General features: G+C 42.2%; 1 protein-coding gene across 5 annotated transcripts in view; it reads left to right on the top strand.

Annotated features, from left to right (window-relative positions):
- Positions 1-27,309, top strand: part of kdm6a (lysine (K)-specific demethylase 6A) — a 50,786-nt gene that overhangs the window by 9,094 nt on the left and 14,383 nt on the right. The window contains exons 3-16 of one of the 5 annotated variants that reach the window (XM_012876357.3): positions 762-870; positions 1,016-1,065; positions 3,773-3,831; positions 8,652-8,772; positions 15,187-15,241; positions 15,618-15,652; positions 18,122-18,215; positions 19,633-19,759; positions 20,828-20,926; positions 21,750-21,969; positions 22,327-22,467; positions 24,356-24,448; positions 24,529-24,606; positions 27,129-27,230. In XM_012876357.3, coding sequence (XP_012731811.2) covers positions 762-870; positions 1,016-1,065; positions 3,773-3,831; positions 8,652-8,772; positions 15,187-15,241; positions 15,618-15,652; positions 18,122-18,215; positions 19,633-19,759; positions 20,828-20,926; positions 21,750-21,969; positions 22,327-22,467; positions 24,356-24,448; positions 24,529-24,606; positions 27,129-27,230 — 1,383 coding nt within the window. Of the gene's footprint in view, positions 1-761; positions 871-1,015; positions 1,066-3,772; positions 3,832-8,651; positions 8,773-12,213; positions 12,418-14,085; positions 14,115-14,746; positions 15,068-15,186; positions 15,242-15,617; positions 15,653-18,121; positions 18,216-19,632; positions 19,760-20,827; positions 20,927-21,749; positions 21,970-22,326; positions 22,468-24,355; positions 24,449-24,528; positions 24,607-27,128; positions 27,231-27,309 lie in introns of those variants that run through there. The other 4 variants (XM_021323477.2, XM_021323479.2, XM_021323478.2 and 1 more) reach the window with 4 other exon arrangements.

Genomic DNA, 27,309 nt, shown 5'->3' with positions numbered 1-27,309 from the left:
AGTTGAGAAAATGAAGGAAACTTCAAACATTGAGGGGCGGCAGTAGAGCTGGTCGAAGAGGAACAGCTGCTAAATACCATTCAGCATCATCTGCTCTTAGGTCCAGTCACACGATGGATCCGTTCATTAATCCGACTGCATTACATCAGCGACCAATGGAAACTCATTTTTAAATGCTGCATGTTGCTTCTCACACGAATGTTTGCCTGTGTTTCACATGGGTTTAAATGCATACACACACACACACACACACGTTGGAATGTACATCACTGCGAGGACCTTCTATTGACTTCCATTCATTTTCTTTTGCGTTCTATGAACCTACAGTCACAGGTACATAACCCTAACCTAAACTCAAAATTTACCTTAGCCAAAAATTTAAGCATTAGCCCAATTTGCACTGTGTGGACCTTGCAAAATGTCCTCACAACGTTGGTCTACTGTCAAGTTTTAGTCCTCACGATAGACACAGACAGACAGACAGAAACAGGTTCTCTCCTGTGGCGGCGGCATTAGATGTCAAGCCTCATTTGTTTAGCCGTTGTTTAAATGCTGACTCTGAGTCAGGGTTTGGGGGATTCATGAGGAACTATGCAAAACGGGTCCAGAGCAGAAAGCCGCTCTTGAGTAACTTGATCCAGACATGTCAGATGATCCCTTTCTATGACTTTTAATCGAAAGTTGGTCTCAGACTGTGGATGTGATCTTGGCCGCTCATTTGGCGTTCCCATTTAACTGTCAGTTGGATGTTGTTGCTTTAGGCTGTGAGCTGCTACGATGGCCTAATTCTGAAGGCAGAGGGCAAGGTGGACCCTGATGTTTTCTGCCAGCTCGGCCACTTCAACCTCCTGCTGGAGGAATATCCAAAAGGTAAGATGATTTTAAAATCTTTCCTACAGAACCACTGGATTAGCACTTTCATGCTACTATGACTGGCTGGCTTGAAAGCTCAAGGTTCTAATTTTCATTCTTCCCTCATTTGACCTTTTTGTCCTTTGTCTTACCCTTGACTTAGCATTATCTGCATACCAGAGGTACTTCAGTTTACAGTCGGACTACTGGAAGGTGAGTTTGCTGCGCTGTTTCTAAATATAACTTGCAGTTTATCAAACGGAGAACAAAGTGTGGCACACACAACAGGGAGAAAGAGTCTATTTTTAACACATTATTCGTTCCCCTGCTGGAAAGTACTTTGTAAAAAGCCCCTTTGCCATTACGATAGCTCCTAGTCTTCACCTATACTATTTTACAAGGTTTGAGCACACAGACAAGGATCTCTGACCATTTCTCTTCATACATTTGTATTACACGAATGGAATAGAGCAAGAGAGAGACCATAGGAGATACAGTAGCAAAGTGGATGATGTCTTTACGCTTGTTCATAGCAAGGTGAAGTCATCAGTGATCTGTTGTACTGGCAAGATAGAGGCACAGTTTTGTTCATCCTGTTCCTCCACAGTCTATTTTTAGATTAATAGTGGAACTAATTGGACCTTTTCCTCCTTTTGGCACCTTCTTTTGATTACTGATTACTGAGCTGATGTGACAAGTGAATTTCTCCAACGTGAAATCAATAAAGCCCGTCTTATCTTATTTTGTAACTGCTGCCAGCAGGACTTTCAGAAGGTAGACCCCGTTGAGCCATGCTCTCAGGTATTACCATTGCCAAAGTTATTCTAGCAGAGTAACCCAGAGTTTGTGGGTTCTCTCTTGCACTCAGTTCATGCCACAGGTTTACTGTAGGATTCTGATCTGGGGACTAGAGGTGGATTTTTGCGGCGGGTGAAGCTCTGTGTTGATGGCCGTGTGTTTTAGATCGTTATCTTGTTGAAAGACCCATTCATTATGGCGGTACGATTTTGCCCAAAATCAAAAATTGTGTATATTTCAACCATATATGCAATTTAATTTTGACTTTTCTCTGCATGAACCACAAGCAAAAATGGCCTTTAGATAAAGATGTTTTTTAATAAGGACTGTTTAAAACAAGAAATTCAGCAGTTTTTATTAATTGGAATATTTTTATTCAAGAGAATGACTTGTTGAGTTGGACAAAAAATGCAACCAACACACAAGTCTATGTATTAAACAGTTTGACCGGTACATAATGCTGTAGTGAGATTCCTGAAAGTTTCTGATAAAAAAGTATAATTATAGTAAGTCTAAAACAAATGATAAAATTATATTATCTCACTGCTGCAACTCTCTTTAAACATATTACCGACACCTAAAGGACATGTCCGATCCGTTAATTATTACATAGCCAAAAATTGCAGACCTCTGCGATTATGAAATAGCATTTTTTAAAATTGCAATTATATTGCAAAGGCAATTAATTGTCCATCCCTTCCATTCATGACCCAAATTTAGTTTACTGCAAGAATCTGTCATATTTGTCATTAAATGATTTTGGCATTTGGAAAACTTTGTGATGCTAGGAATTATAATAATGGTTCTTGAGAGGAGAAACACGCCTGCAGCATCACGGGCGTCACAATTAAAAACCAAGTCAAGTTAAGAAATGCTTAGTTTTTCTAAAAGGGGTTGATGGGGGGGGGGGGGGGTCAATAACTGGTGATCTTGCATAAATAGCTATTTTTTGATCTGTGATCCTCTTCTCCTGCCTACTGTGGCTAGGATTGATGGTGGAACAATTCCACATTTGAATTCAGCTCTGCTGGTATTGATTCTTAAATACTGAGATGAATTGTGGATTATCACAGAGATGTAAGGAAATGGGACCCACCCGCGACAATCTTAATTAGTAGAAAATTAAAGGTTTATTGTTTAAAGATGTAATACATTTCCCTATTCTTCCCTTCTATCCTCTCCTATCTGCTCTAAACATTAGATTTTTTTCATTTTCCTTTAAGCAGGTTCCAGATGATATTTCTCCACCAGAAAGCCAACAGTGACACAAATCCTAAAAATGACTAAGACATTATTTGTGACAATTTGAATAAGATTTGACATTAAATAAATAAAATCCTTTTTAATATATTTTAAATGCCTTAATTTACTGTGCAATTTATTAAATTGGGGACTCAAAATTAAATTAAAAACATTTTAAAATCATTTTTAAATAGAAATTTTGTTGCTTCCTGTATTAAGGTACATCAGGAAATCATTTAAACAGCTCATATGTCTCACTAAAGAAACCCCCAAACATCTGATTGGTTAACCTGCCCAGAAACTCAGCTGCAGACCAATCACCTGCTTTCCAGTGTTTTTGCCCCACTGAGTGACCTTACATACAATTTTGTCCCTTTTTTGCTCTTTAAAGATGACAAATATCCTGTTGCAGACATTTATCGAAAATTGTCTTGTTTTTTTTTTTTTCAGAAGATCGTGTAACATTGAATATCTAAGACAGTTTTTTTTTTTAAAGTGGTTACTATTATTTAGGGCTTAGCGATGCAGACTGTTTGCTTTGACATCTGGAATAGTCTATAACTTATCATCTCTGTATGACTGAGCGTTTGTTAGGATGTGCTCTATTACTAGAAGTAAAAGCGCCCAACAGCGCTGTGACTTCCTTCCTACAGCATGTTTACTGATGCAAAAACAGCATTGTTTTAATGCACATGTTGACACGTTCAGTTTTTGACGGCTTTTAGGCTTGACAGATTGCATATTTAAAAGTCTTTTATACCATCAAATAGCAGCTTCACGTTGTGGCCAGGGTGTGTGCAGTAAATGTTTTAATGTGCCGACCTAAATAATGCATGTTCTTCTGATTGTGACGGTTCTCTGTCTCGTTTATTTTCCCCAGAATGCTGCCTTTTTATACGGCCTTGGAATGGTTTACTTCCATTACAACGCCTTTCAGTGGTAAGTGTTTGGTCTTTGCTGGATACGTTTCTTTTTTTACTTCTCCTAAATGATTTTCCTAGACCATGGAACAGTTAAGAGTTTTCGTTTTACATGGGCTTATGTGTTAACAAAAGCATTTTAAGGGCACAGTCAGGAGTCCTGAGTATGCTTTGGATTATATTGTATTTTGCTTCAGCTTCAGGGGCCTTTGGTTTTATTTCTTTGCTAAAACAGAACCCATACTTCTTTTTTTTTTTTTTTTATTAAAGCCAAGTATACAAACATGTTCTTTGTTTACCGTCAAACTGGAAAACCAAACTTGCTGCTTCGTTTCATCAAAACGTAGGAAACTATTCTGTTTGACCTACGGGATGTTCGATTCTGACAATGAATGACATCACAATATTTTTTGATGACTCCAGATATTTACCGGGGGTGTCAGAGAACACGTACTTATTCCGGATATTTCCGGAGCAAGTACGGAGCAATATTTTATTTTTTTTAAGAACAAGGACTTTTACACATCCCCAATCTTAGCCACGCACTCAGACCCTCAGCACCTGCAACTGCTCACCTGGTTCCTAGGCTGCAGGCACAAAGCCCTGCCCAAACAACAGAAGCAATAATAGCTGTAGATGCAGAGAAAGAGTCAGGACAAATACCATGGCTTAGGTATGGTATGACGCCCAGTGGGACGTTTGGCATTTAATGCGAAGAATGCGGCCAAAGCCTTGACAGAAGTGGTGCTTTTGTCATCTGAGCTTTAACGTTCAAAACTCGGCTGCTCTGAAGATTGCAAAGTTGTCATGGTTTGGTCTTCATGACCTCCTCAAACACGATGAACCATTCAACATTCTTGCTATTGCGTAATAGTGACTAGAAAAAGATTTCCGGTAGGTTTTTACTCTAGCTGATATGTATTAAAATAAGTGCAATTTATGGCTTTGTAATATGTTTCTGAAGAAAAGAATTGCCTTTTAACAACAGTCTTCCACCACGCCCACCATGATCTGGAGACTGGATAGAGGCATCAGTCTAACAGGCCTGGACTGTGTTGTTGGGGGCGGGGAGGGATGTCACGTTGGCTCAAAGGGATGCATTACGTCAGTTTGAGTCCGAGGCCCTGAGGAATGCTGAGCTGTCAAATGGGGAATGTTACCTCATACGTCTGATTTGGTAATCCAACTCTTCACTCTGTGTTTACATGGAAAACTTCACCAGTTAATAATATTGAAAAACCTTTAAAAACGTTTATTTAAGATGAAATCTAATCTTCACCAGTTAGTATCCATGAGTCAAATGATGGGATTTGCTTCCTGAACAGTCACAATTTTTAGCAGCTAAATGGGCTTCTCCAAAGTGGAAAATGCTGCGTGTTCATTTTCTCCTGGAGCTGTCATGTTGCTGTGTAGTAGAATCTATCCTGCTGAGGAGCTTCACTGGATGCTGCCTGGGACGGACTGACGGAGGGAAGGAAGGAGGGAGAGGGCATACACAGAGTGAGTGGAGGGAGGGACTAAAAAAAAAAAAAACAGAGGGGGAGGAACCGGGGGCACTGAGTTCAGTCCAGTGTGTGTGGGGTAGTGTGTGTGTGGCATGTTCAGCAGAGACCTCATTGCTTTTTCATACAGGAAAAGGGCTCCACGCTGACATACATTTGCTATTGTTGCTATAGTTACACAGCAAGTGGGTTCAGTAGTAAACTGGCTGTTGCCGTAGGCTGGATTGCTTCTGTTTTATGAAAAAAGGATTGGAGAGATATTGGCCAACATTCTAGGGGGTCATGTTAAGGACCTCAAGGATCATAGTTTACTCAGCTCTTTAGTTTCACTGCAGTTAAAGAAGATCTGTCAGCTCTGTTCTGTCAGAATCACCAGCATGGAATATATATATATACTAGTATTTTTCCAGAATGTGAGAAAAGCCATTCTAGCTCATTTTGATACTGTTAAATCAGACCATAACAGCAGATCTGTTGGTTGGTTCTTACTGTTTGCTTTTGCTGTTAAGCACTGAAGTGTAAAGCATCCTCAGCAGGTAGTCAGAGAGCCCAATCCTCAGTCTTCCAGTAAGCTTAGGCCTGTGGTCTTAAACAGAATCCAGATCTCTGGGATTCAGGGTGGAACAAATTGTCCATTCAGGGAGGATGGGTTACTGAGCTCATAGTGTTGGTTTAGTGCCACTCAGCATCATATTTCATCTTCTCACTGAACTGAGCCACTTATGTGAAGCATTCAAGTGATAAAGTAAATTGACCATTTTAGACAATGATATTGAATTTGCAAAAAAAAAAAAAAAAAAGCTCTGGTTATGGTTTTCTTACAAATTTCTGCAGTTTTCCGTGTAATTTTAGTTCCCTTTTGCTCTCATAATGCTTTAGAACAGTGCTTGTCCCAACTGTCCGGAGTGACCAAATAGTGAAGATGCTCTTGATTGCAAGAATGCAACTACGTTGTATCTACATACCATACTTTTAAAACGAGGGGGCTGGTTTGTTGTTGCTTTACTATTTATTATTCAGCTAAGCTGTCAGCTGATGAGCATTTTCCTGTGCTGATCCTTAATGCAGCGGAACGGAGCGCTGCGAAGTACAGAACTGCGAGCTCGAAGACGGAGCTTATACCGACAGAACCCCGACCGGAAGAACATTGAGCTGTCTGTCGAGCTAATAACTGGTAGCTTATGTTGTCCGGGAGGTTTACTACAACGCTGTTGAAGAGCTTTACTGACCTGTTTGTGTTGCTGTCAAACAGCCTTGTCCTACTGTTAGCTCAGCATGTAGCACCGTTCAGCATTTCATTTTGCTTGTTTGTTTGTGAAAGTTTCTCTGAACAACAAGAAGGTAAAGCCTAGCATCCCACCAGGCCTATAATAAGCGAATTGCGCGTTGCTTTTGCACACGCATGGGTCAAACAAGTTCAAAGGTTTTGGCTACCAAACAAACCCTGCCGTCACTGCGATTTGTGTGGAGTGCAGGTAGCGGACATGAACATAAGGCTCACAGGCAATGGTTTTAAGCCTTTAAATGCCTTAATATACGTGCCGTGCAATGACCAGTGCGCTTTGTGCTCCGATAGAATTTATAGGCTTGAACGGCGGTGGAAAAAACACGATGGCAAAGCGCCGAGTTCACCCGAAGACAAAAAGAAGAAATGCTGTTGGGGTGATGTGGCACAGAGGTTAGGGAGTTCGTCTTGCAATTGGCAGGTTGCCGGTTCGATCCCCTGCACTGACTGTCTCTGTCGTTGTGTCCTTGGGCAAGACACTTCACCCACATTGCCTGCTGGCGGTGGTCAGAGGGCCTGGTGGTGCCGGTGCATGGCAGCCTCGCCTCTGTCAGTCTGTAGCTACTAACATAGCTCACCACCATCAGGGTGTGAATGGGTGAATGACTGAACTGTAGTGTAAAGCGCTTTGGAGGTGGTCAAGACCAGTTAAAGCGCTATACAAGCACAAGCCATTTACCATTTAATGTAATGCTTTAGGCTAGGCGGACTGACTGCTGCCCATAAAAGGACTAGGTACGGCCACGGAGTCAAGGCGTCTAAATAGAAAACCCGGACAATATACTTTGTTTCACAAATAAATTGAATAATTACCAAAATGATATGCTTCTTCCAGAAATATGAGGTATAAAAGATATTGTATAGTATTAATATAGGCTATTATATTCTATAATTTTTATGATTATGCTTTTTGTTATATAGAAAGGTATAATTGATAACAAAATGCAAAAACAGCTAGCATCAATGGTTTCACAGTTCATACAAGTTAGTTTCCCTGTAGTTTCAATTCTTTCGCCACAAAGTATAAACCTTTGCTTACCTTTAGTGTGCAACTGTGATCCTCCACTTGCGTGGCAATTTGCTGATGATACAATTAAACGCTACTACTGAGTGACAAATAAAAGATCGTTCTGGACAAAAATAATTTCAAAACAAACATGGATCTGGTGTTCCACCATAACCTGCGTTATTATTAACCACATTAGCCTCCAGTAGTTATGAAACTAAATGGAGAAGTAATGGAGTGGTGCGCTGGTTTGTTTTGTTACTTCACTATTGGCCGACTGAGCTGTTGATTAACCTGAGTTGATTCGTACCACAGAAAGGAGCGGAAGTGCATCTCGATGGTGGAGCTCAGACCAACAGAACCCCATCAATGAGCTTTCTGTGTCCGTGAAGCTAATATATAAATGGCTAGCGTTAGCTTATATTGTCTGGGAGGTTTACTATTGCACTGTTGCAGAAACAGGAGTGTTGCTGACCTTTTTTCAGTTGCTCTCAAACATTAGTGTCGACATCAGTGTCGTAGTGTTAGCTTGTAGCATTAGCGTAGCGTGTGGTATTGATATTTTCTTGTACATGTACCTTTTTAGTGAAAGTTTCTTCAAGCAGTGCTTTATTGTTTGTCCTGTTGATAAAGAGGGTTGCAAATGTTTTTTTCTGTCTGAAATCGACATGCTAGCAGACTTTAAACTACCTGCATCATTACCTGATTATATGTCCCTATTAAGGTTGTCGGGATACTAAAATATCACTCAATACCAATATTAAGGACAATGCTCAATACTATTTTTGATTTTGCGGCAACATTTTTTGAAGCAACAGATTTCTCTCTGGTTAAGACCAGTTGGTCAGGAGAAATCCAACAATTTGGGCAGATGTGAACAGGTCAACATGAGTATCTTTGAGTTTTATATTTTTGTAGTATTGATTTTTATCAAGTTATTGGTTATTTTGACAACCCAAGTTTCTATCAAATGCTCTGTAAGTCTAATAATATGTCAGATTTCAATTATTTTTCAACATGTGGATTTGTTCTTCTTTTCCCCCCAGGGCAATTAAGGCATTCCAAGAGGTGCTTTACATCGACCCAACGTTTTCCCGGGCGAAAGAAATTCATCTGAGACTGGGACTCATGTTTAAAGTCAACACAGACTATGAATCCAGTTTTAAGGTAAATCTTAATATGTGGCAGAATGATGAGCATGGGGTATTCAGTTGACTTTTCATGTCCAGCAGATTAGGAAGGCAGATTTGCTTTAATTCAAACCAACTCCTTAATCTAGTCCAGCATGGCTGATAGCAGGTTAGGTCTGAATGTACTGCTGACTGATTACATGAAGTGCAGCAAGACGTCTGTGTTTGACATGAAAGGCTAGCACAGTTGGCTTTGGTCATCTGAACATTAAAGCATCTTTCATTGGTCTGCATTATAAGCTTGAAGTCTCATCATGAATGCTTTAAGCTTCCTGAAATGGACTCAATATCTTTAGTTCTTCAAAGTTTGGATCTTTTGTGTATCAGTAACGTTTAGTGGTAGATCTCCAAAAATTAGAATATCGTGAAAAAAAATTTGTTGCTCATTTTAGAAAGCGACACCCGCATATACAGATTAAGTACACAAAGATTGAAGTTTATCAAGCCTTTATTTCTTCTACTTTTTATGATTATTGGTTACAGAAAACAAAAAGCGAAACTTCATTGTCTTAGAAAATTCCAATATTGTTAACAAGTTAAGTGTTGGACACTTGTGGCATCACACTCTAATCAGCTAATCGACTTAAAACACCTTCCTGAGCCTCCAAATGGTCTAAGTCTTGGTCGGGAGGTGACACAATCATAGGGAAGACAGCTTACTGGACAGATGTTCAGAAAACAGTCATTAACACCCTTTACAATGGGGGTGGGGGCACGAAAGGGTCCATACTAAATGCCTTTTTGGGAAGTATTCCCAAGTTATGACATATTGTGAATTGGAAACACCAATGCCCTGTTCTCATTGTACAGCAAAGGGAAGCAGTGTGTGTTTATATCCATACTGGACACTTTCTTCCCTTTTGCAACCATATTTTAGCTCCATCCATCTTCCTATCAACTCTGACCTGCTTGTCTGCCCTTGCTGAAGAAAAGGATGATGCCGTCACCTAGGGGTGGGCGATACATAGAGTATACTCGATGTATCTCAAGTTTCCCTCCGCGCAATAGTTAAAATGAATTTATTGCGAACATCGCGTGTAAATTTTCACGGCAAGATTGAGCCGCTCTATTTAATTCACTGTGAATGTAGTTTTTCCCACACGCTCTGAACGCATCACTCGGTCCTCCTCCAACCAGTAAGTGCTCTAGCGCGCACATACAACAACGAGCATGTACGCTTATCTGCGTTGACGAGATGGTGAGACCTTTGGCGACAACGGGCGTTTCAGGCAGTGGTTTGGATTTCACAAGAAGGATGTCGAACAAAATGCGGTAATTTGCAAAACATGCTGTAACACCATTGCCACAAAAGGTAGCAGTAGCACAAACCTAAAAAGTCATCCAGTGCAACTCTTGTAAACTCCGCGTTTCAAACCCCCCCCCCCCCCCCCCCCCCCCCCCCCCCCCCCCCACACACACACACACACACACACACACACAGAAGGGAACTTAAAACCAGCTATAAAACTGTTGAAACTGGCATCTTCCTTTGCTAAATCCCACGTGACAGAAAAAAGCGTTTGTTTAAAATTTCCCAGCACCTAAAGAGCAACGGAAATATTTTTGATATGCTCTGAATATGTAGCTGCGACTGGTCAGTTGATTTTATAGTCACTATACACGCTTTTGTTTTTGGGATTGTCACATTTACAATTTTTTATGTCTTAAGCACAAAAGCGTTAACCTGACCCCAGCCATATGGATTTCGCTCCACCTAGCTCCACTCACATCCATCTGGGACCTCTTCATAAGAATTGCCTTTTTTGCAGGCTGGGCCTTATCAAAAATCCTTGCATATGATTGGATAAGCCACTTGTCTGTCATCTTTATCGGCGTGCTATTTCAACCACTCACACCGAAGCTAACCAGTGACACTGTGAGAGCGTCACTGGTTGTCTGATTGGCTAGACACTAAAATTGGTTGGAGAAATCACTCTCTATGGGAGAGGTCCCAGATGGATGTAAGTGGAGCTAGGTGGAGCGACATCCATCTGGCTAGGGTCAGGTTACAAAAGAGCACCTTTTAATTCAGGTTTATTTTGTGTCAGATTTTTATTTTGGTGTTCTTTTGGCCGCTGGGATGTTCCGTTTTTAAGGTCCAGTGTTGACCATGAAAGAGCTCCAATGTGACAATATTGTAATTTGGGAAAAGCTTCTATGTGCAGCTGTGGTTAAAATAAAACTAAAAATAAAACATTTTTAATTCATTTTTATTTTGCAATCAATTTTTCAAACAAAAAAAATACACACATTAATATGAGATATACCAATTGCAACTTTAGGCACTATGTGGCTAAAAACATTTGTTATTCAAGGTTATTTGAACATATCGCGATGTATATCGTGTATCGCGATATAGCCCAAAGATTTCGTGATATTCTTCATATCGCCCACCCCTACCGTCACCACCATTTTTTTGGGGATTGATTTTCTCTGGAGGATTTAGAGTAGAAGGAAAGCAATGGGTCTGTCACATAATATCCCAATAAAACACATCATAGTAACAATCTGAGAAGGTTCAAAGGGTATAAAAACTCTTCAAGGCACCATCATTGATGAGACAAAGGCAACATTTGTTGCAATGCCCTAAAAGTGCATTCACTGGTGGTTGATAATATCTCTGTTTTGTCAAGTGACATTTGAACCTGTGAACCATTTCTGTTGACATGCAGTCCTGCTTTGACTTAAGCAGGCTACTCATGCTATATGCCCTAAATCTTGGATGCTGCCCTCCTTCTGTCCTGACTCATTGCCAGCTCCACACACACACACACACACACACACACACACACACACACACACACACACACACACACACACACACACACACACACACACCAACAAAATCCCCGGTACCCTACAGGGAGGGGTAGGCACCTGTTCAGAAGACCAGGGATACAACAAAGAAGGTGGAGGAATAAAACATGAAAGCGAGAAGGGTTTGGATGAGCCGGGGCAAGATAGGAATATGGATTCAGATGTAATTGATGGTACTCAATGGTGCTTCCTCTTCATCCAGATCAGATACAGCTGATATAAAGTGATTCCGAACACGTTGCAACCTGATTAGGAAGCAACCGTCGTATACAATGCCTCTATCTTTATTAATCCCATTAGGGCTCGTTATTTTAGCCAGCGCTCAGAGTATGTCTCTGCATCAGGGCTTTTGTGATGTGTGTGCAGAGCTATTGAGTCAGCTGCCTCCTGCAGCCACACAGAACAGATCTGAGAAAGGAGGGGAGGTGGAGGGATGGCGTGGAGAGGTGTGTGTGTGTGTGTGTGTGTGTGCTGGCTTCTGCTTTGAGGTATTGTGTGTCATCTCTGTGCACTCTCCTCTGCAGCCGTCTGCTGAATGGTAATCAGTGACACCAGGATAGAGGAGGGAGGAGGAGGAGAGGGGGGGAAGTGAGAGAGGGAGAGAGGAAGACAGATAAAAAGGAAGACAGCAGAGAGACGGGGGAGAGAATGAGGAAAGCAAGATGTGAGGAGGGAGGTGGAATGCCAACCTGACAATCGTGCTGCATTATCTGCCTGGCTGTAGAGCAAGTGTGAAGGGAGGACAAGGATAGAGAAGTCTGAGGGGGAGACCTGCAGGAGATGCTATCATGTGAAAACCATCTAGGTAACGCGTTTAAGTGCCTTCTCTAAAATTAAGGCATGTGGTGATGGTGCCTGATGATTCTGTTGCTAATAGCTAGATTATAAAACCCAGTTAATTTTCAGCAGGATCCCTTTATTTGCTCATGCAGTAAATGTGTTGAGCTGCAGCTGGATGGGTCTGGACTTTTATCTGACATTGACTGTGAGCGTAGCTGCGGGTGGAAGGCTATGGCTCCTTTGAGTATATGCTTTGGGGTAAGGGCTATCTTTAGCCTCAGCCTGGATGACAGATAATGCTGCTTGGCTCTGTGAGGAATCCAGATCGGTTTGCCGGCGGAGTACCTACTGGATCTTTTTGGTTTCAGGAGGTTCTAATGCTGAATGTGCATGTGTGACCTAGATGGTATTAATTCCTTTTTGAATGCATGAAGCTGCTTGCAACTGCACAGGGTCACGGTGAAGCCTAATGGCTGCATGCAAACCTGTCACCTTGAAGCCACCTATGCATGCATGCTAGAGGTACGCAGATCAGTATTTCTGGCAGCTTTCCAATCTGTGGTGGTTATTCTAGCCCAGTTCGTTCTCCCTTTTAAGAGTCAATTAAAAAAAGATTCCATTCAATTTTATTTATATGGTGCCAATTCATAATGCATGTGATGTCAAGGCACTTTACAAAGTCAAATTCGATCAAATGTAAAACAAGCATTTCAAGTTATTTCTTTTCTTTTTTTATTATTATTGGTACAATTTGGAAATGCCTTATTTTTTATGTCATTTATATGTAATTTTTATTTTATTTTATACATTTGAAGTATCTTTATCTTTCATTTGTTTGTGATGCCGAAGGGGTTGGAGGGGGTATTGTTGGCCCAGGGCGCCCAGCAGGCTAGGACCGCCCCTGAGAGCGGACATTATTTATTTTCCAGCTGTCCTGCCATTAGGCGTCAAGTGTTGACATTAGCACCAGAGGCGATGTCACACTGTATGAGTTACCAGTAGCTGTAAAACAAGGTTTTACTGATCGATGAGAAACAAACTAAATGATCGCAGAGTTGATATTTTAAATTGGTCTTTGTGTCTGTCTTCTATGTGCAGTTAGCATAATCAGTGCAGCTAGACTAACTAAAACATCAGTTTCTGCGTGCATTCCCGAGAAACTGTAGATGCTAACCTCAAGGCCTGATTCTTCATCAGTCCTACTCTACTGTCCTGTCGGCTGCAAAGCCAGTGTGATGCTAATTTTGTCAAGTGCATGGCTGGCTATGTACATCAGCAGGAACAATGATACTCCCAGTCAGAGGGGGGCGCCAGAGCAGGTAAAGATCTGCTGCTTTCCCAGTGTGCATAATTCATCTTGTTTAAAGGCTACAGAAACTGATTTAATATTCTGGTTAGAACACCCCCGCCCCAAAAAGGTTTTAGGCAAAGCTGTACAGCAGATTTGTTTGTCTGAGGTAAAAATGCAGTGAATATGGGGGGCAGGCTCCTCCATGGTGTCCATGAGGCCCACCTTAACAAACACAAAGGCGCATTTTAACTTCTGGACTGGATTTGAAAAAGGCTGCGAACATTTCTAAATGGGGCATGTTCCATGATAGACCGCGGTTGCAAACTAAAAGGGATTAAGACAGATCAGCTTTGCTGTAAGATGTTCAACCTTCCTGCTATCCGCCCAACTCTGTCCGGGTGAATTCGCCAAATCAACAAAAGCTTCCAAAGGTGGGTACGAGCTGATGTCCTGTGGCCTCTGCTGCATTTGGTTGTCTTTGCTTGTTGTCTGCCCACGGCCTTGTGGTCCCTCTGACCTAATTTGCAAACTCTCTGATCACGAAAACGGCAAACTTTGAGTCCTACCACTTCCACAACAGAGTTCTGTTATCAGACTGACCCGGTACCGCCTACTACGTGGTTTACTAGTTTTTGACTTCCGAACTTTCTGGGCTTCAGTCAGGTCTGACGAAGAAGAACGCGGTCCGATTCAGTTCACCGGCCAGTTTCTCAGTACGTCTCTGATGCACACCTCCATAGAAGTTTGCCTCTCTCATTCCTCAGATGTCGTTAAATCTTCTGTTCTTGGTTTTATTGGGTCGCCTTCCATTGGATCTGGAAAAGCCCGCGGATTTGGCTGAGTCCAATCGGCTGCATAATGATGCGCTGACCAACCCGACCACGCCTTGGCAGCCAGGCCAAGCAAGCGTCGACATGATGTTCTGCCCTGCTGGTGGCAGTGGATGCTATTAATACAGCTCCACATCAAGGCTCTTCTATGTAACCTGTTCTAGGTCAGGCTGGTGAGCGTCGGCGCAGATTGAATCGAGGACAACCGGTCTGTGTTTCTCTGTCAGAGGAGCAGCCTGGACAGGGAAGCGTAATACCTTTTAGAAATAGAGGACGTTTTTGAAAGCCTGCATCAGGATGATGTTTGTCTTCATTCAGAGGTGATGAGGGAAGAAACGGCAGCATCGTGAGGGAGTTTTGAGTATTTGTGAGGCGTTTAAACGCAGTCTGCAGGAACAGCTTCTGTTTTCCAGTTGTAGTTGGAAAGAGAGACGGCTCTATCAGATTGGACTATCTGTGGTTTAGCCCCCGCAGCCTTCTGTGTCCTCTCATGTTACGGTCACCAGGGTTCATTCATGGTTTGTTGTGAGTCTGCTCCTGAAAGCAGAATGAATGTAAGCAATGCTTTCCATAAGATATTCAGTGACATGTATTTTTGTCTGAATAATTATCCACAGACTTGGGATCATGTTTACCAAAAAGTCCTTTTTTTTTTCTCCCCTTTTCCCCGCAGCATTTTCAGCTGGCATTGATCGACTCTAATCTCTGCACTTTATCCAAAGCTGAAAGTAAGTATTGTTATAATTGTAACGATGGTTGGTGTGGCTTTAACAAATGATATTCCACCTCAGCAGTGGTGCACGGAGCATATCAAAAGGGCTTAAAAACCCTGCTGCAGAGCAATAATACTTCTTGCCGTTTCCCCGCTGACTGCCCCAGACGGGTTGCCTAGGAGACGGCACAAGGAGGGAGCTGCAAAGACTCACAAACACGCTGCACATGCACACTGTGATTTCAGATTACATGTATGCACTGGAGAGTGTTAAACTCCCCCACCCATCTGCGCTCCATACTGTTGGCAGTGTGTGTTAATGGAGCTCCTTAGGGTGAAGGGGAAATACAGCAGATTGTTCTGATGGTTCAATTCTTCTTTTTTTCTTGCAGTTCAGTTCCACATTGCTCATTTATATGAAATCCAGGTAAGCTGATCAAATTTCTCTATCAGTAGTCGGGTTTTAACCTAGTTTCAAACTGAAAAACTGTAACTAGGGAATTCTTTCAATGGGTACACTTGGATGATGTTGTTGTTTTTTATCAGAATGATTTGTAGAATTGCCTCCACTTTTAGCTTTCTCATCTTAATCTGCTCCGCCCACTTCCTTTGCTGTACATATTCTTTCAGTAAATTAAAAGCTTTGAATAAGATAGAGATTTATCTGCTCTCTGATAAAATGTTTTGAGAAGATGTTCTCAGGAACAGCAGTACATCGCTGTCTGATCTACAGAAAAATAATTAAACCCCGCCTCCAGATAGACGCTTAGACACAACCTGCTTCCTTTTTAGAAGGGAGTCTGCTCTCAACGGAGGCCCTAGTCTTGCTCAGGATGAAGGATTACTGAAGTCAGTCACTCCGTGCAGTTTAGTGGCCTTCCACAAACAAACAACTTTACTATTTAGCCATATGTGATTATCTGAATTCAACTGTTTTGCATTATAACTGCAAATTGAGCAATTTCTAACTGGATCTAACTCTGAATATAGGATGGGATTGTTCTGGAAAGAACAATCTTTGAATCGACTTGAGTTTGGACCAAATTAGATTGTATACAACTAAAAATGAATTCAGCCTGTTTTTCATGTAAACCCCCTGAAGGTGACGTGCTGTGAATCGCAGATATAGAAACAATCTGAGCTGAATTTCTACCAGTTCAGTTTATTTGTTGATTCTTGACAAAGAGTCAAGATTTAGTCTTAATAGGGTGACTGTGTGCACAGTATCATGATAATTAGAACGACTGCAAAAAGACAAAGACATAAATGCTTCGTTCACTTCTAAAACTGGCCATGTTTAAAAGATGGAAATTCTGGGAATTGGACCTTATCTAATCTCTATGCCTTGCTTCAGCATCATCCCCCCTCTTTTACATTAGTATGGCCTAATTTCTTATTTGGGTTTTATCTGATAGTTCAACACAAAGTAGTATATAACTAGTGAGTGTAAAAAAAACAGTTCATTTAAAAATTAAAAATAAACATTTGTACTTATCTCCTCTGAGCCTATGGTCTTTTTTTATATTTATGCAGAAGTAGATCAAGCTCTGTCCTGGTTGGACGTTTCACCTTTGGAGTGGCGATGTGATTTGTTAGTTTTTCTGTCTCTTTTATGACATTTTACAAAGAATTTTGGACTCATCTGAGCTCAAGTGCTTCTTTCCCTGGTTGCTTGTTTTGTGGCAAACTTGACTTCATCTGCCTTTCTTTCAGTAATGAAGGCCAGATTTGTTGATTGTATGATTAATACTTGTCAGATCAACAGATTGACCTGTCTGAGCAGTGGATCTCTGTAGCTCCTCCAGAGTTACTAAAGGCCTCTTTTCTGATCAACGCTCCTCTTGATCCTCCTGCATTGGTTTTGCCCGTAAACTACAATTTACCCTCCGCTTAAACACTGCACTATTTTGTGTTGAAATACGACATAAAATCCCAATAGAATACAATACATGTTGTGGCTGTAAAATGTCGAAAACAAAGCTGTACTCTTGAAATGGAGAAAATCTGTTGGTAATGTAGTCAGAAAACGCTCATTAAAACCATTAAGAGAAATTTGATTGCTGTTTAAAATCATTGAGCTCCGCAAACGTTCAGTCTAACCGAGCCTAACCCAAACAAGTTATCTCACTGTGCTAGGATGGTGTAGAAAACTGGCACAAATCAGCAAATTTTACAATTAGTCAAAAAATATAAACGGCAATTAATATTTTCTTGTTTTTTTTCCTTCTATTGTCTGCTATTTTGATGTCCATTTGTCTCTGCTCTGGATTGGTGACAATTATTAGTCCAAACAGGAACTAACCACTGAGTGTCTGTCATTTAAAAGGCTCCAGTGGCATTAGTTTACCACCACTCGTCTTTATTGCGTGCAGACAGGAAGAGTTGGGAATGTGTGCATCACAATGGCTAAAAGCACCTACTGCCTCTGTTTCAGTCGCTGTGCATATACAACTAACTGCTGTCTCGGCTAAATACAGTTTTCTTCCCAAAGGAATATAAACTGTATTTAGAGAATAACTGTCTGGCTAGCACCGAGGCAAGGGCCATGTGCCCCCGGATGCACTCTGATGCTCTTACCTTCACGTCCAGACCCTAGTTCAACGAGGTCACTGTGTTAAAACAAACTTCCTGCTCAGGTTTCCCCAAAACACAAAACCCGCCCTGCAGTCGGCTCACGTCCACTTAGGTGCAGACAAACGCACCGACACAGCTGCCGGGCGTGTCGAGTCTGGCCCGGTCTCTTCCATTTGACCCCCTCCCAACGTCAGTGGGTCTGTCTGGTTAGTAGCTGTGTGAAGGATGGCCACAGTCTTTGTGTGTCCAGATAGGACCATAAAACACCGTCCCTCCTGTCTGGCTCTAACAGCCTCTGTGTCTCAATGTGTCTGTCCTGCAGAAGAAATACAAAGCAGCAAAGGAGGCTTATGAGAGTCTGCTGCAGACTGAGAATCTCCCTGCACAGGTGAAGGCCACCACACTGCAGCAACTCGGTAAGTGGATTCTTACGTTAGACTGATTGTCCCATCTTTACAAGGGAGCGGTCACAAATCTGCCCCGTTGAAATGGACCTAATCTTCTCTACTCGATGGTAGAAGCACCATCAAACTGTTCATTGTTGCTTCGGTGCTGTTCGGATTGGACGTCTTCATGCAGTCTGCTGTCCGGTAGCCGTTGTTTGATTCGATTCTGTTGCAGGATGACTCCAGTCGGTTTTTGCAGAAATGTTTGTCCAAGGTTGTTGCAGAAGTGCCGCAACAGGTCGTTGTTTGCTCTGGCTCCCCTCCCCCCGCCTCCAGGAGAAAGCATGTGTCGTGTGTCTCTGTTACAGCCACAAGGTTTTGGTCTTTGTGAGGATTGGGATTTTAGAAAAAGTTATAGTTGTCAAAATGGTGGAATTATGTTAGATATGCAGACTGTAGAGAAGATAAACGTGTTATTTTGGGGTTTAATGTCAGACAGAGATAAAATGTGTAATACAGAAAGCAGTTTTTCAATTATTGGAAACAACCTGGCCCTTTGTGGAAATATAATTACCCTGTTAAGTCATCAACTGACTGGTTTTGATTCAGTCACTGGTTTTGATTCAGTTTCACAAATCACATACAGGCCTGAGCACCGCCTGCAGAATAAAGAAAGCATAATAGAACCTGTCTGACAACATGAAGTAGGCTAAATGATTTTACAAGAAGCAACACATGTCCCGATTAGGGAAGCAATCAATCAACTTATGATTAATTGTCGAGCAATAGTTTATCGGATTAAAGTTTGCTCCATCCAATTAACTGGTGCATTAAAATCAAACGTTTTCCGCATGTCAAAAAAGGCGTCCAACGCCTCAACTTGGACGCTTGTGCACTTTGAAGTCAGAAGCATCTCTAGAGTTTCAAAAACACTGAGTAAAGTTTGGACAGACGCACAAATATCTGTCATACGTTGGGAGGAGCTACCCTGTTCTTTAGGTATGTACTTTTGACTTTAGGTTCAGTGTTACAGCATAGAAAGCAATAGAAAATGAATGGAAGGTCCTCACAGTTGATGTACATACCAACACGTGTTTGTGTGTGTGTTCTGGTGGAAGTGGTTGAAAAGCCCAGAGGAGGTGTTTGTCTGGGCTGCCTCAGATGAAGCCCTTTGTGTTTGGATTTGAAAAATGCCACCTGCCTCTGTTAGTCTCTCTTTCCACCGTTGCGGCTCGGTTAAAGGCCCTTGCAGGGACACGGGGCCTAGTTGAAACGGGTCCGCTAGCAGACTGTCGCCACAGCCTTTGCAGTGTATGTTTTGTCTGGGAATTGTGGCATTTTGTTCCGCTTTTGTATATATCAGATTACCCTGGAGCCAAATCATGCGAGTTGATCCCTTAGAGGAGTTGCTGAAGACTAACAACTGTTCTTTTGTGGTGCACGTTAGGCTGGATGCATCACACAGTGGAGCAGCTGAGGGATAACGATGCTAAGGGCTGCTATGCCATCCAGTGTCTGCAGAAGTCTTTAGAAGCAGACCCCAACTCCGGCCAGTCCTGGTACCTTCTCGGCAGGTATGTCTTAAAGCTGCGTGACATTACCTGCTTCTTCAAATACTTTCTATTTAAAAGCTACACAATGGGCTTAATGCAGGCGTTATTTACATAATGAGTTTAGGAGTTAGACCAGTCCTATATCCTGTGATAGTTTCTGTCTCCAGTTAATGTAGCTTCACGGTTCTGTGTAATTTTGATGTTCAGCGGTCTGGATGTTGTCATTTAGTACCGCTACACCAAATTGAACTTCTGTGATCACCATAAACTGGAGTAAAGCTGAAGATATTGTTGAATTAAATCACAAACACAAACCTTTTGTACTAACGTCTATAAAATGATCTAATTACATTTATTTAAAAGAGAAACAATAATTCCTACTGTTGGTAAATAATAAATCATAAAATAGTAGTTAAATTGGTGGGGGGGGGGGGGGTTGTAGGTGTAGAGTGTGTTCCTGATTTAAAAAGGCAACCGCCTGGGGTCTGATTCCTGACTTTTAGACCTTTGCCACGTTTCTCTCTGTCTGCCCATTTTCTGTTCAGCTACTATCAATAAAGGCCGCTAGTGCCACAAAATGCTGATAGTTATAGTCTTACCTTATATTCAGTTTCACATCTAAATGCAGGTAAAATCTTAAACCAAACATGCAAAATTTAGTTTTATCTGGAATTCTTACTGTGCACAGTTTTCTCCCACTCTGTTCTTTATGTAGTGACACTTAGCCACTTTCTCTGACGTCTCGTTAAAGGAACCTTTTAACTATAGGGACGGTGTCAAAGCCGATTTTAGCTGTTCTGATTCTGTACCTTCATAAAACACTGATATAGTTGTTGACTGGGCCATGCCTCCCAAAGGTTCCTGTGCTTGTGATAAAAACGCAAATAAGTTGAAATGTATCGATTCTTAGACGCGTCTCAACGTAAACCTGAAGGCCTGTTTCCAACAAAAGACTAGAGTTTTGCTGTGGCTCGCTTCGTCCAACTCACATTAAACAGGAAATGTTATCTGACCCTAAAATGTTATCATGAAATGATTTGGATCTGAATTGATTTAGAATTTGACTTCATCTTCTGTTCTTTTTGGCAGGTGCTACTCCAGTATCGGGAAGGTGCAGGATGCCTTCATCTCTTACCGCCAGTCCATCGATAAGTCCGAGGCCAGCGCTGACACCTGGTGCTCCATAGGGTGAGGGAGGAGCTGAGGATGTCGTTGTTTGAAACTAAGAAGCTTTTTAAAGGGGCAGTGCTTGTTTTAGACTCACATTAAGCTCAAACTCAATGTGAGAAACATATCTTGCTGAAGTATTCATACCTCTTGAACATTTTCACATTTTGTGGCTGTCCAGCCGCAGGCTCCATGTATTTTTGTCACAGAATTGTAAAGTGGAAGGAAAATATTCGGTGGTTTAAAATTAAGGATTTCCACATAGTAGGGAATATAATCAGAAAAATCTGCATTTCAGTTTGTGTATTTAGCCCCTTTTAATCAGTTAACATCCAACACCTAAATCTTCTCATCAGTAAATCAAGTCCGTTTACTGTATATAATTTAATTGTGTTCTGTGACTGTTATAAAACAATGTGGCAAGCTTGGAACGTCACGCTGAGATCGCTGTTCAGTTCATGGTTCTAGTAATCATGTAGAAGTAGATGCTTTGGTCAGAGCCCAGAATGGCCTAGTCAAAGTCCAAACCTAAATCCAATTGGAAATCTGTAGCAAAGTTTGAAAAATTATGGTATTAGTGCTTTGCCTCAAATGTAATTGAGTTTAAGGTATTTTTCAAAGAAAGGGAAACAAATTTCAATCTCTACATGTTCAAAGCTGGTAGAGACGTACCCCACAAGACTCTGTGCTTGGATTGCAGCTACAAAATGCATTGAAGCTTGTGGTTGTAAAGTGACAACTTCCACCTTCCCTGTGAATATTTGTCCAGGGTTTGTCCAAGTTATGAGATGGAGGCTCAGAACAGCAAGTTTAATGTAATGGTATGTTTCTGCTCTCCCTGCAGTGTGCTGTACCAGCAGCAGAACCAACCTATGGATGCTCTGCAGGCCTACATCTGCGCTGTTCAACTGGACCACAGCCACGCCGCTGCCTGGATGGACCTGGGCACCCTCTATGAGTCCTGCGGCCAGCTGCAAGACGCTATGAAGTGCTACATCAACGCGACGCGCAGCAAAGCGTGTCTCAACACCGCCGCCCTCGCTCAACGCATTAAACTGCTGCAGGTGGAAGCACCTTTCTGATTACCGTCACCCAGCCTGCTGTGTTAGATGTCGTGCAGTATTTTGGTGTTTGTGCATTACGGTGCTGTGATAATTGCCCAGCATTGCCAAAGCAACCAGCTTTTAAAATGCATAATGTGCTTACGTGATTTTTACTTTGAACGCATAGATATGAATGACTATTCATATTGCCGTGTCTTTCTCTTGCTTAATTTTAAGGCATACATTCATGACATTAATCATTTCTTATTTTATGTACAGGTAGAGCCGCTTATACGACTAAACCTAGAATTTGCAGTGCCTCTCCTGTTTCAACTCAGCTTCAACACTAAAGTTTGTGTTTCGCACGATTTCTCCTAGGCTCAGTTGTGTAACCTACACCCAGGTAGTCTGCAGAATAAGAGTAAAATGCTTCCTTGTATTGAGGAGGCATGGAGCCTTCCCATTCCTGCTGAGCTCACGTCCAGGCAGGGGGCCTTGAACACAGCACAGGCGCAGCAGGTGAGAACCATGGTTTGCATGGCTGGCCAGGGATCCGGTCCAGTCCAGTGGAGCGAGGCCCGTATTCCAGTAAATGCCAGACTGTTCTTCGTAGTTCCTCTTTTTAGATTAAGTGTTAGATGTTCGGCTAATTCCACGCAGAATAATTATCTCACATTTGCTACACAACAACATGTCCACTCATTGCAATGCACATGGCAGACTCCAAAGCTGGACACGCACGCCTCGCAAAAGCATTTTGTCTCATGGAAACCACAGACTTCCGTGTAGAAGAAGCATTTTAGAAGGTTTTCAGATTGTTTTACTGATGAGGAATCTGTAAAGTTTGTTGTGTATTTGAGTTCAGTCCCACAGTTCTGGGTCTGTCTCTAGCAGCTTTATAAAGCAAGAGACTAACTTCTACCCATTCTTCTTAAAAATAGCCCAAGCTCTGTCTGATTGGTTGGAGAGCAGCTTTAAAGTCTTCCCACAGATTCCCGTTTTGAGTTGAAGTCTGTGCTTTAACTAGGCCATCATGTTACCACATGAACACACTTGAATTCAAACCATTTTATTGTGGCTTTGGCTGTATGTTTAGGTCTGCTGCACGATCGCTCCACCCATCATCTGAAATGTCCCTGCTGAAGAATAGCATCCCCACAGTGTGGTGCTTCCCTCATCGTGTTTCACAGTGGGATGTTGTTTTTTTGGGGGGGGGGCAGATTCATGGCCATAGCTCTGTGGTGCTGTGGGCCGGATTCTTTCCCTTTGCACACGATAGATTGGACGGAGCTCTTTGAGATGGTCAAAGCTGGGGATATTGTTTTAGAACCTGACCCTGCTTTAAACTTCACAACGTTCCCCCTGACCTGTCTGCTGGGTTCCTGGGTCTTCATGAGGCTCGTTGTTCTCTAACAAATCTCTAAGTCCAGAAACAGAACATCTAGCATTACACTGCGACTGAATTGCCCAAAGGTGGACTCTGTTTACAGCGCTTTGAGTGGTCAGTATGACTGGAAAAGCGCTATATAAGTTCAGTCCATTTATTTAGGAATGTGGCGACTACTGAAGGTAATTGGTTGCCATGAATGATATTTAGGGGAATGGGAGTGAAGAGGTCTGAACGCTTATGCATGCTGCACTTCTCTGGTTTTCACTCGTAAAACATTTTGAAAACCGCAAATCTTTTCTCCCCCTCCAATTCTGATTTACGCTGCTTTGTGTTGGTCCGCCAAACAAAATACCGTATAAGTTTTATGTGTGACAAAACGTGATTAATGTAAAACATTTTGCAAGACATTGTGTCCAAAAATGTGGATTCATGGATGTATTTGAGCAAAGCGGTGTTCGTTCATCCTAGCTTTTCCGTTCTTGCGACTGGGCCTGATTTCCTCTCTCCAACCACAAAACATTTTGACAGCAGAAAGACGGGACAAGAGGTCATAAACACAAAACAGTAAATCTGGGCAATTAAGCTTTAATTTGTGCCCACAGCCTATTAGAAACCTAGTTTTGTCTATTAAACACCACTGCCTCTCAGACTGGTGTGGTTGTCACACGTTGTCTGACTGATCTGCAGTGAAGCTTAATGTTTGGGGACATATTCTTGGTATTTTTGGTCAAAATACACCTAAAAAGTATTTAGGTGTATTTGGTTTACCTGCTGTCTTAGCTGAAATTGTAACTGAATAAATTGGGTTGCAGGGTGTAAGTGAGGGAGTCTTGCCACCTGTGCATTGTTTAAAAACACCCCCCATGTGCATGTAGATGTTGTAGCCCTGTTGTCCTTCAGTGTCACTGTGCAGAAGAGTTCAACTCTTTGTGTTTGAACTCAGTTTGAACTCGGAGGATCTTTCTGCTCTTCCTCGGATTTGTCCTCTGAAGCAGTGTCTCTGTGCTGGGTTCGTAGGCTTGCAAGGGGGACGGAGGCCCGTCTGCCAGCAACCACACAGACCCACAGGCCAGTCCTGCCAAAAAGAAACGCACTGCCAGCCCGGCAAAGGTACGGCAGAGAGCTGGCCGTTATTGTTGCTGTAGTTGAGAAGGTGAGCTCATGCAGGCTTATGTTGGTCTCCTTCTCAGGGCGCTGTGGACTCGTTGGCAAATGGATCCAATCAGCAGCAGATCCCAGGCTGGTGTCTAACGCCACAGAAGCTTCAGGTAGGCCGAGAACACGTGTCTCTGTAAGCAGTGCAGTATTAGAGCTTATTGGTGAAGGATTTTTCTTTTTTCTTTTAGTTTTGTAGCTAAAGAGTGTCTTCATTTCACTTCCTCCTCATTGCAATCTGCTCACAATGGGGCATATCTAAACCCAAATTTTTAGTATTAGTCACATCAGGGGTTTCGGAATGATTTTTACCGAAACGCAAAAAAATTAACCCTGAGCTGTGTTCTCAGTGTAACAATTTGCTAATTACATTAGCTGTATTTGTAACCGGAAATGTAAAAAACTTGGGAAAAAATTGGAGATTTGTCTTCAGTTTTCAGTGTCAGAAATGGCTCTATCCCATTTTTTTCATTGATGGTGTTTTGCCTTTGAGTTGCTAATGGAAACCCACAAAAATGGACTCCTAAAAATAAGAGGACATCTTTGTTCCTCTCATGATGCTGGAGATGGCTAGGAAGAAATGAGAAAAGATGAATGTATTGCTTCTGGACCTCTAAATTCTCTCAGATCAGGGTTTTAAACCAGGTTGTTGTAGATATGAATGATGTCTGTCTAGAGATTTTTACTAAGAGAGCTATCCCATGTCACAAACCGTTTCAACCTAATAATCTTAGTTTAGTGCAAAGTAATCCAGTACAGGTTTGGTAAATTTTCATGTTCTAAATGTTATTGGTTGGGTGGTTTAAAATGGACAGGGTTCAAAGACCTTTGAGGCCACCCCTGTTTTATGATGGTTTCATCGTGTTTCAGATGCTTGTTGGTTGGTGGCGCCATGGCGACAGGTTTAACACAGAAAGCTTAGGTCGTTTTCACCTGGCAGTAGACCCCCTAGAAAACAGACACTTCAAAGTAGCTCTCAGTTTAAAATTTAAAAATTCTACATTACCCTTAAGAGGACTTTAAATTGTAGGAACAGTGGAGTCTGTGATTTTCCCAGATGTTTCCTAAAGTCCCTTTTTTAATAACTGCATACGTTAGACCATCTTACCTGCTCTTCCGCTCCACAGGGGGATCGTGTGAAAAAACATCTCCCAAATCCACCCTGTGGTTATTTCTTTCTCCTGAGCCCTTCCTCTTCTTTTTATAAACACGAACACAGTTTGCTTCTTGCAACTCTCAGCCATGTTCAACGTATACGGTGAGAGCAGTGGAGCCACAATGAACGGCTAACACTGAAGCTAACCGCTAAGCTAACTGGATACATAAACACCAGGAGTGCGCAGCAAGCAAGCCAAAACTAACGAGGAACGAGCAAACACACTGCCGTTACGTGAGCGAGTCAGAGTGACTGGCATGTGGGACAACCAATAGATAAGGTGATTCCTCTGGAACTTAAGGGACAGAGACTGATTTTTACCTCCTTCTTCTGAATACATAATGTATTGACTTCTGTCGAGATGGAACGATGATTTTACCCAGTGTATAAAGTGTTTCTGAACAGGATTACCAACTATAGCTTTAATGAGCTAGCAGGGAGGGCACTGGCATGATGTTGGCGGTGTTGCCCCTCTCCCACCTGTTGATGCATACAGCTGGTTTCCAACACAACACAAGAACAATCCAACACTTATGCACCCCATCCCCACCCCTTCATGCCAGGGTGACTAATGCAAACACATTGGCTGAATTGCAACAAATGTTGGTCGAGGAGTGGAGCTGTATTCCACAGCCGTGTGAGACCAGTATGAGGCACCAGGTTGTTGTATAAGGTTCTCTAGTGCAATGGATTTCAATTCTGGTCCGGTTTTAGGTGTTTCACTGTCTCCACACACCTGTCTTAAATAAATTGGTGTTGAAGAGGCCTCTGCAGTCCTTAATGGCTGCTGAGCAAGTAGCACAATCATTTGATTCAGGTTTGCTGGAGCAGAGACATCTGAAACTTGTAGGACAGCAGGTCCCGAGGACCGGAATTGAAAAGCACTGCTCTGTTGCACTACCAGGGTCTATGTTTGTTAATGAAAGAAATATTTCCCTTTATGGTCCCACAGAGGGGGAATTTTGTCTCTGCGTTTCTCCCATCCATTAAGGAGCAGTGTTTTGGAACCGGGGAGCAATCTGGGGCCAAGGGTTGCTCAGGGACCCATGGTGGCAGTCTACGGGGATCAAACAGAGTACAGCTTCTCTGAACAAAAGCGAGCTGCTCTAGCCCCCAGGCCACCACTCCCCCCACCCCCAAAATGGAACAAATGGTCAAAAGTCAATGATGTGTCATTTCTTGAAACTTTAGTCGCCCAAAGCAATAAACGCCACTGATCAATAGAAGTCAGCATCAGAATCAGCTGTCCAGCTTTGGTAAAGAGAAGGATGCTCAGTTCAAGAAGTTTTGAACTTGGTACCCCACGACTCTGCTCACACTTGTGGTACCATTACCACTTTTAATTGTAAAAGATGTATTATCAAAAAGGTTCGCTACAAATAATAAAATGACAAACCAAGCGTTTTTAATAAAACTGTATCCACCATACTTCTAGCTTCACTAGCTAAAAGTAACGATCTTCTGGTGTGTAACTTCCAGCTGTTGAATCATTTACGGACCAACCGAGCCAGCCTCAAGCCCCCCCAGCTGCAGATGCTCGAGCAGCTGGAGAACCAGTTCTCCCTCATGCATCAGCAGCAGGTTTGTGTCTTTTTCATTTTTACTGTAGACGGCCAATAAATATTCAGTGTCTGAGCTGAATTTAAATGCCGTTTTCTCT

This window comes from Fundulus heteroclitus, chromosome 7, assembly GCF_011125445.2.
Source record: "Fundulus heteroclitus isolate FHET01 chromosome 7, MU-UCD_Fhet_4.1, whole genome shotgun sequence".
In the NCBI taxonomy this organism is placed as follows: Eukaryota; Metazoa; Chordata; class Actinopteri; order Cyprinodontiformes; family Fundulidae; genus Fundulus; species Fundulus heteroclitus.
The sequence above is the reverse complement of the archived record's forward strand: the minus strand, read 5'-3'. Positions and strand labels throughout refer to the sequence as shown.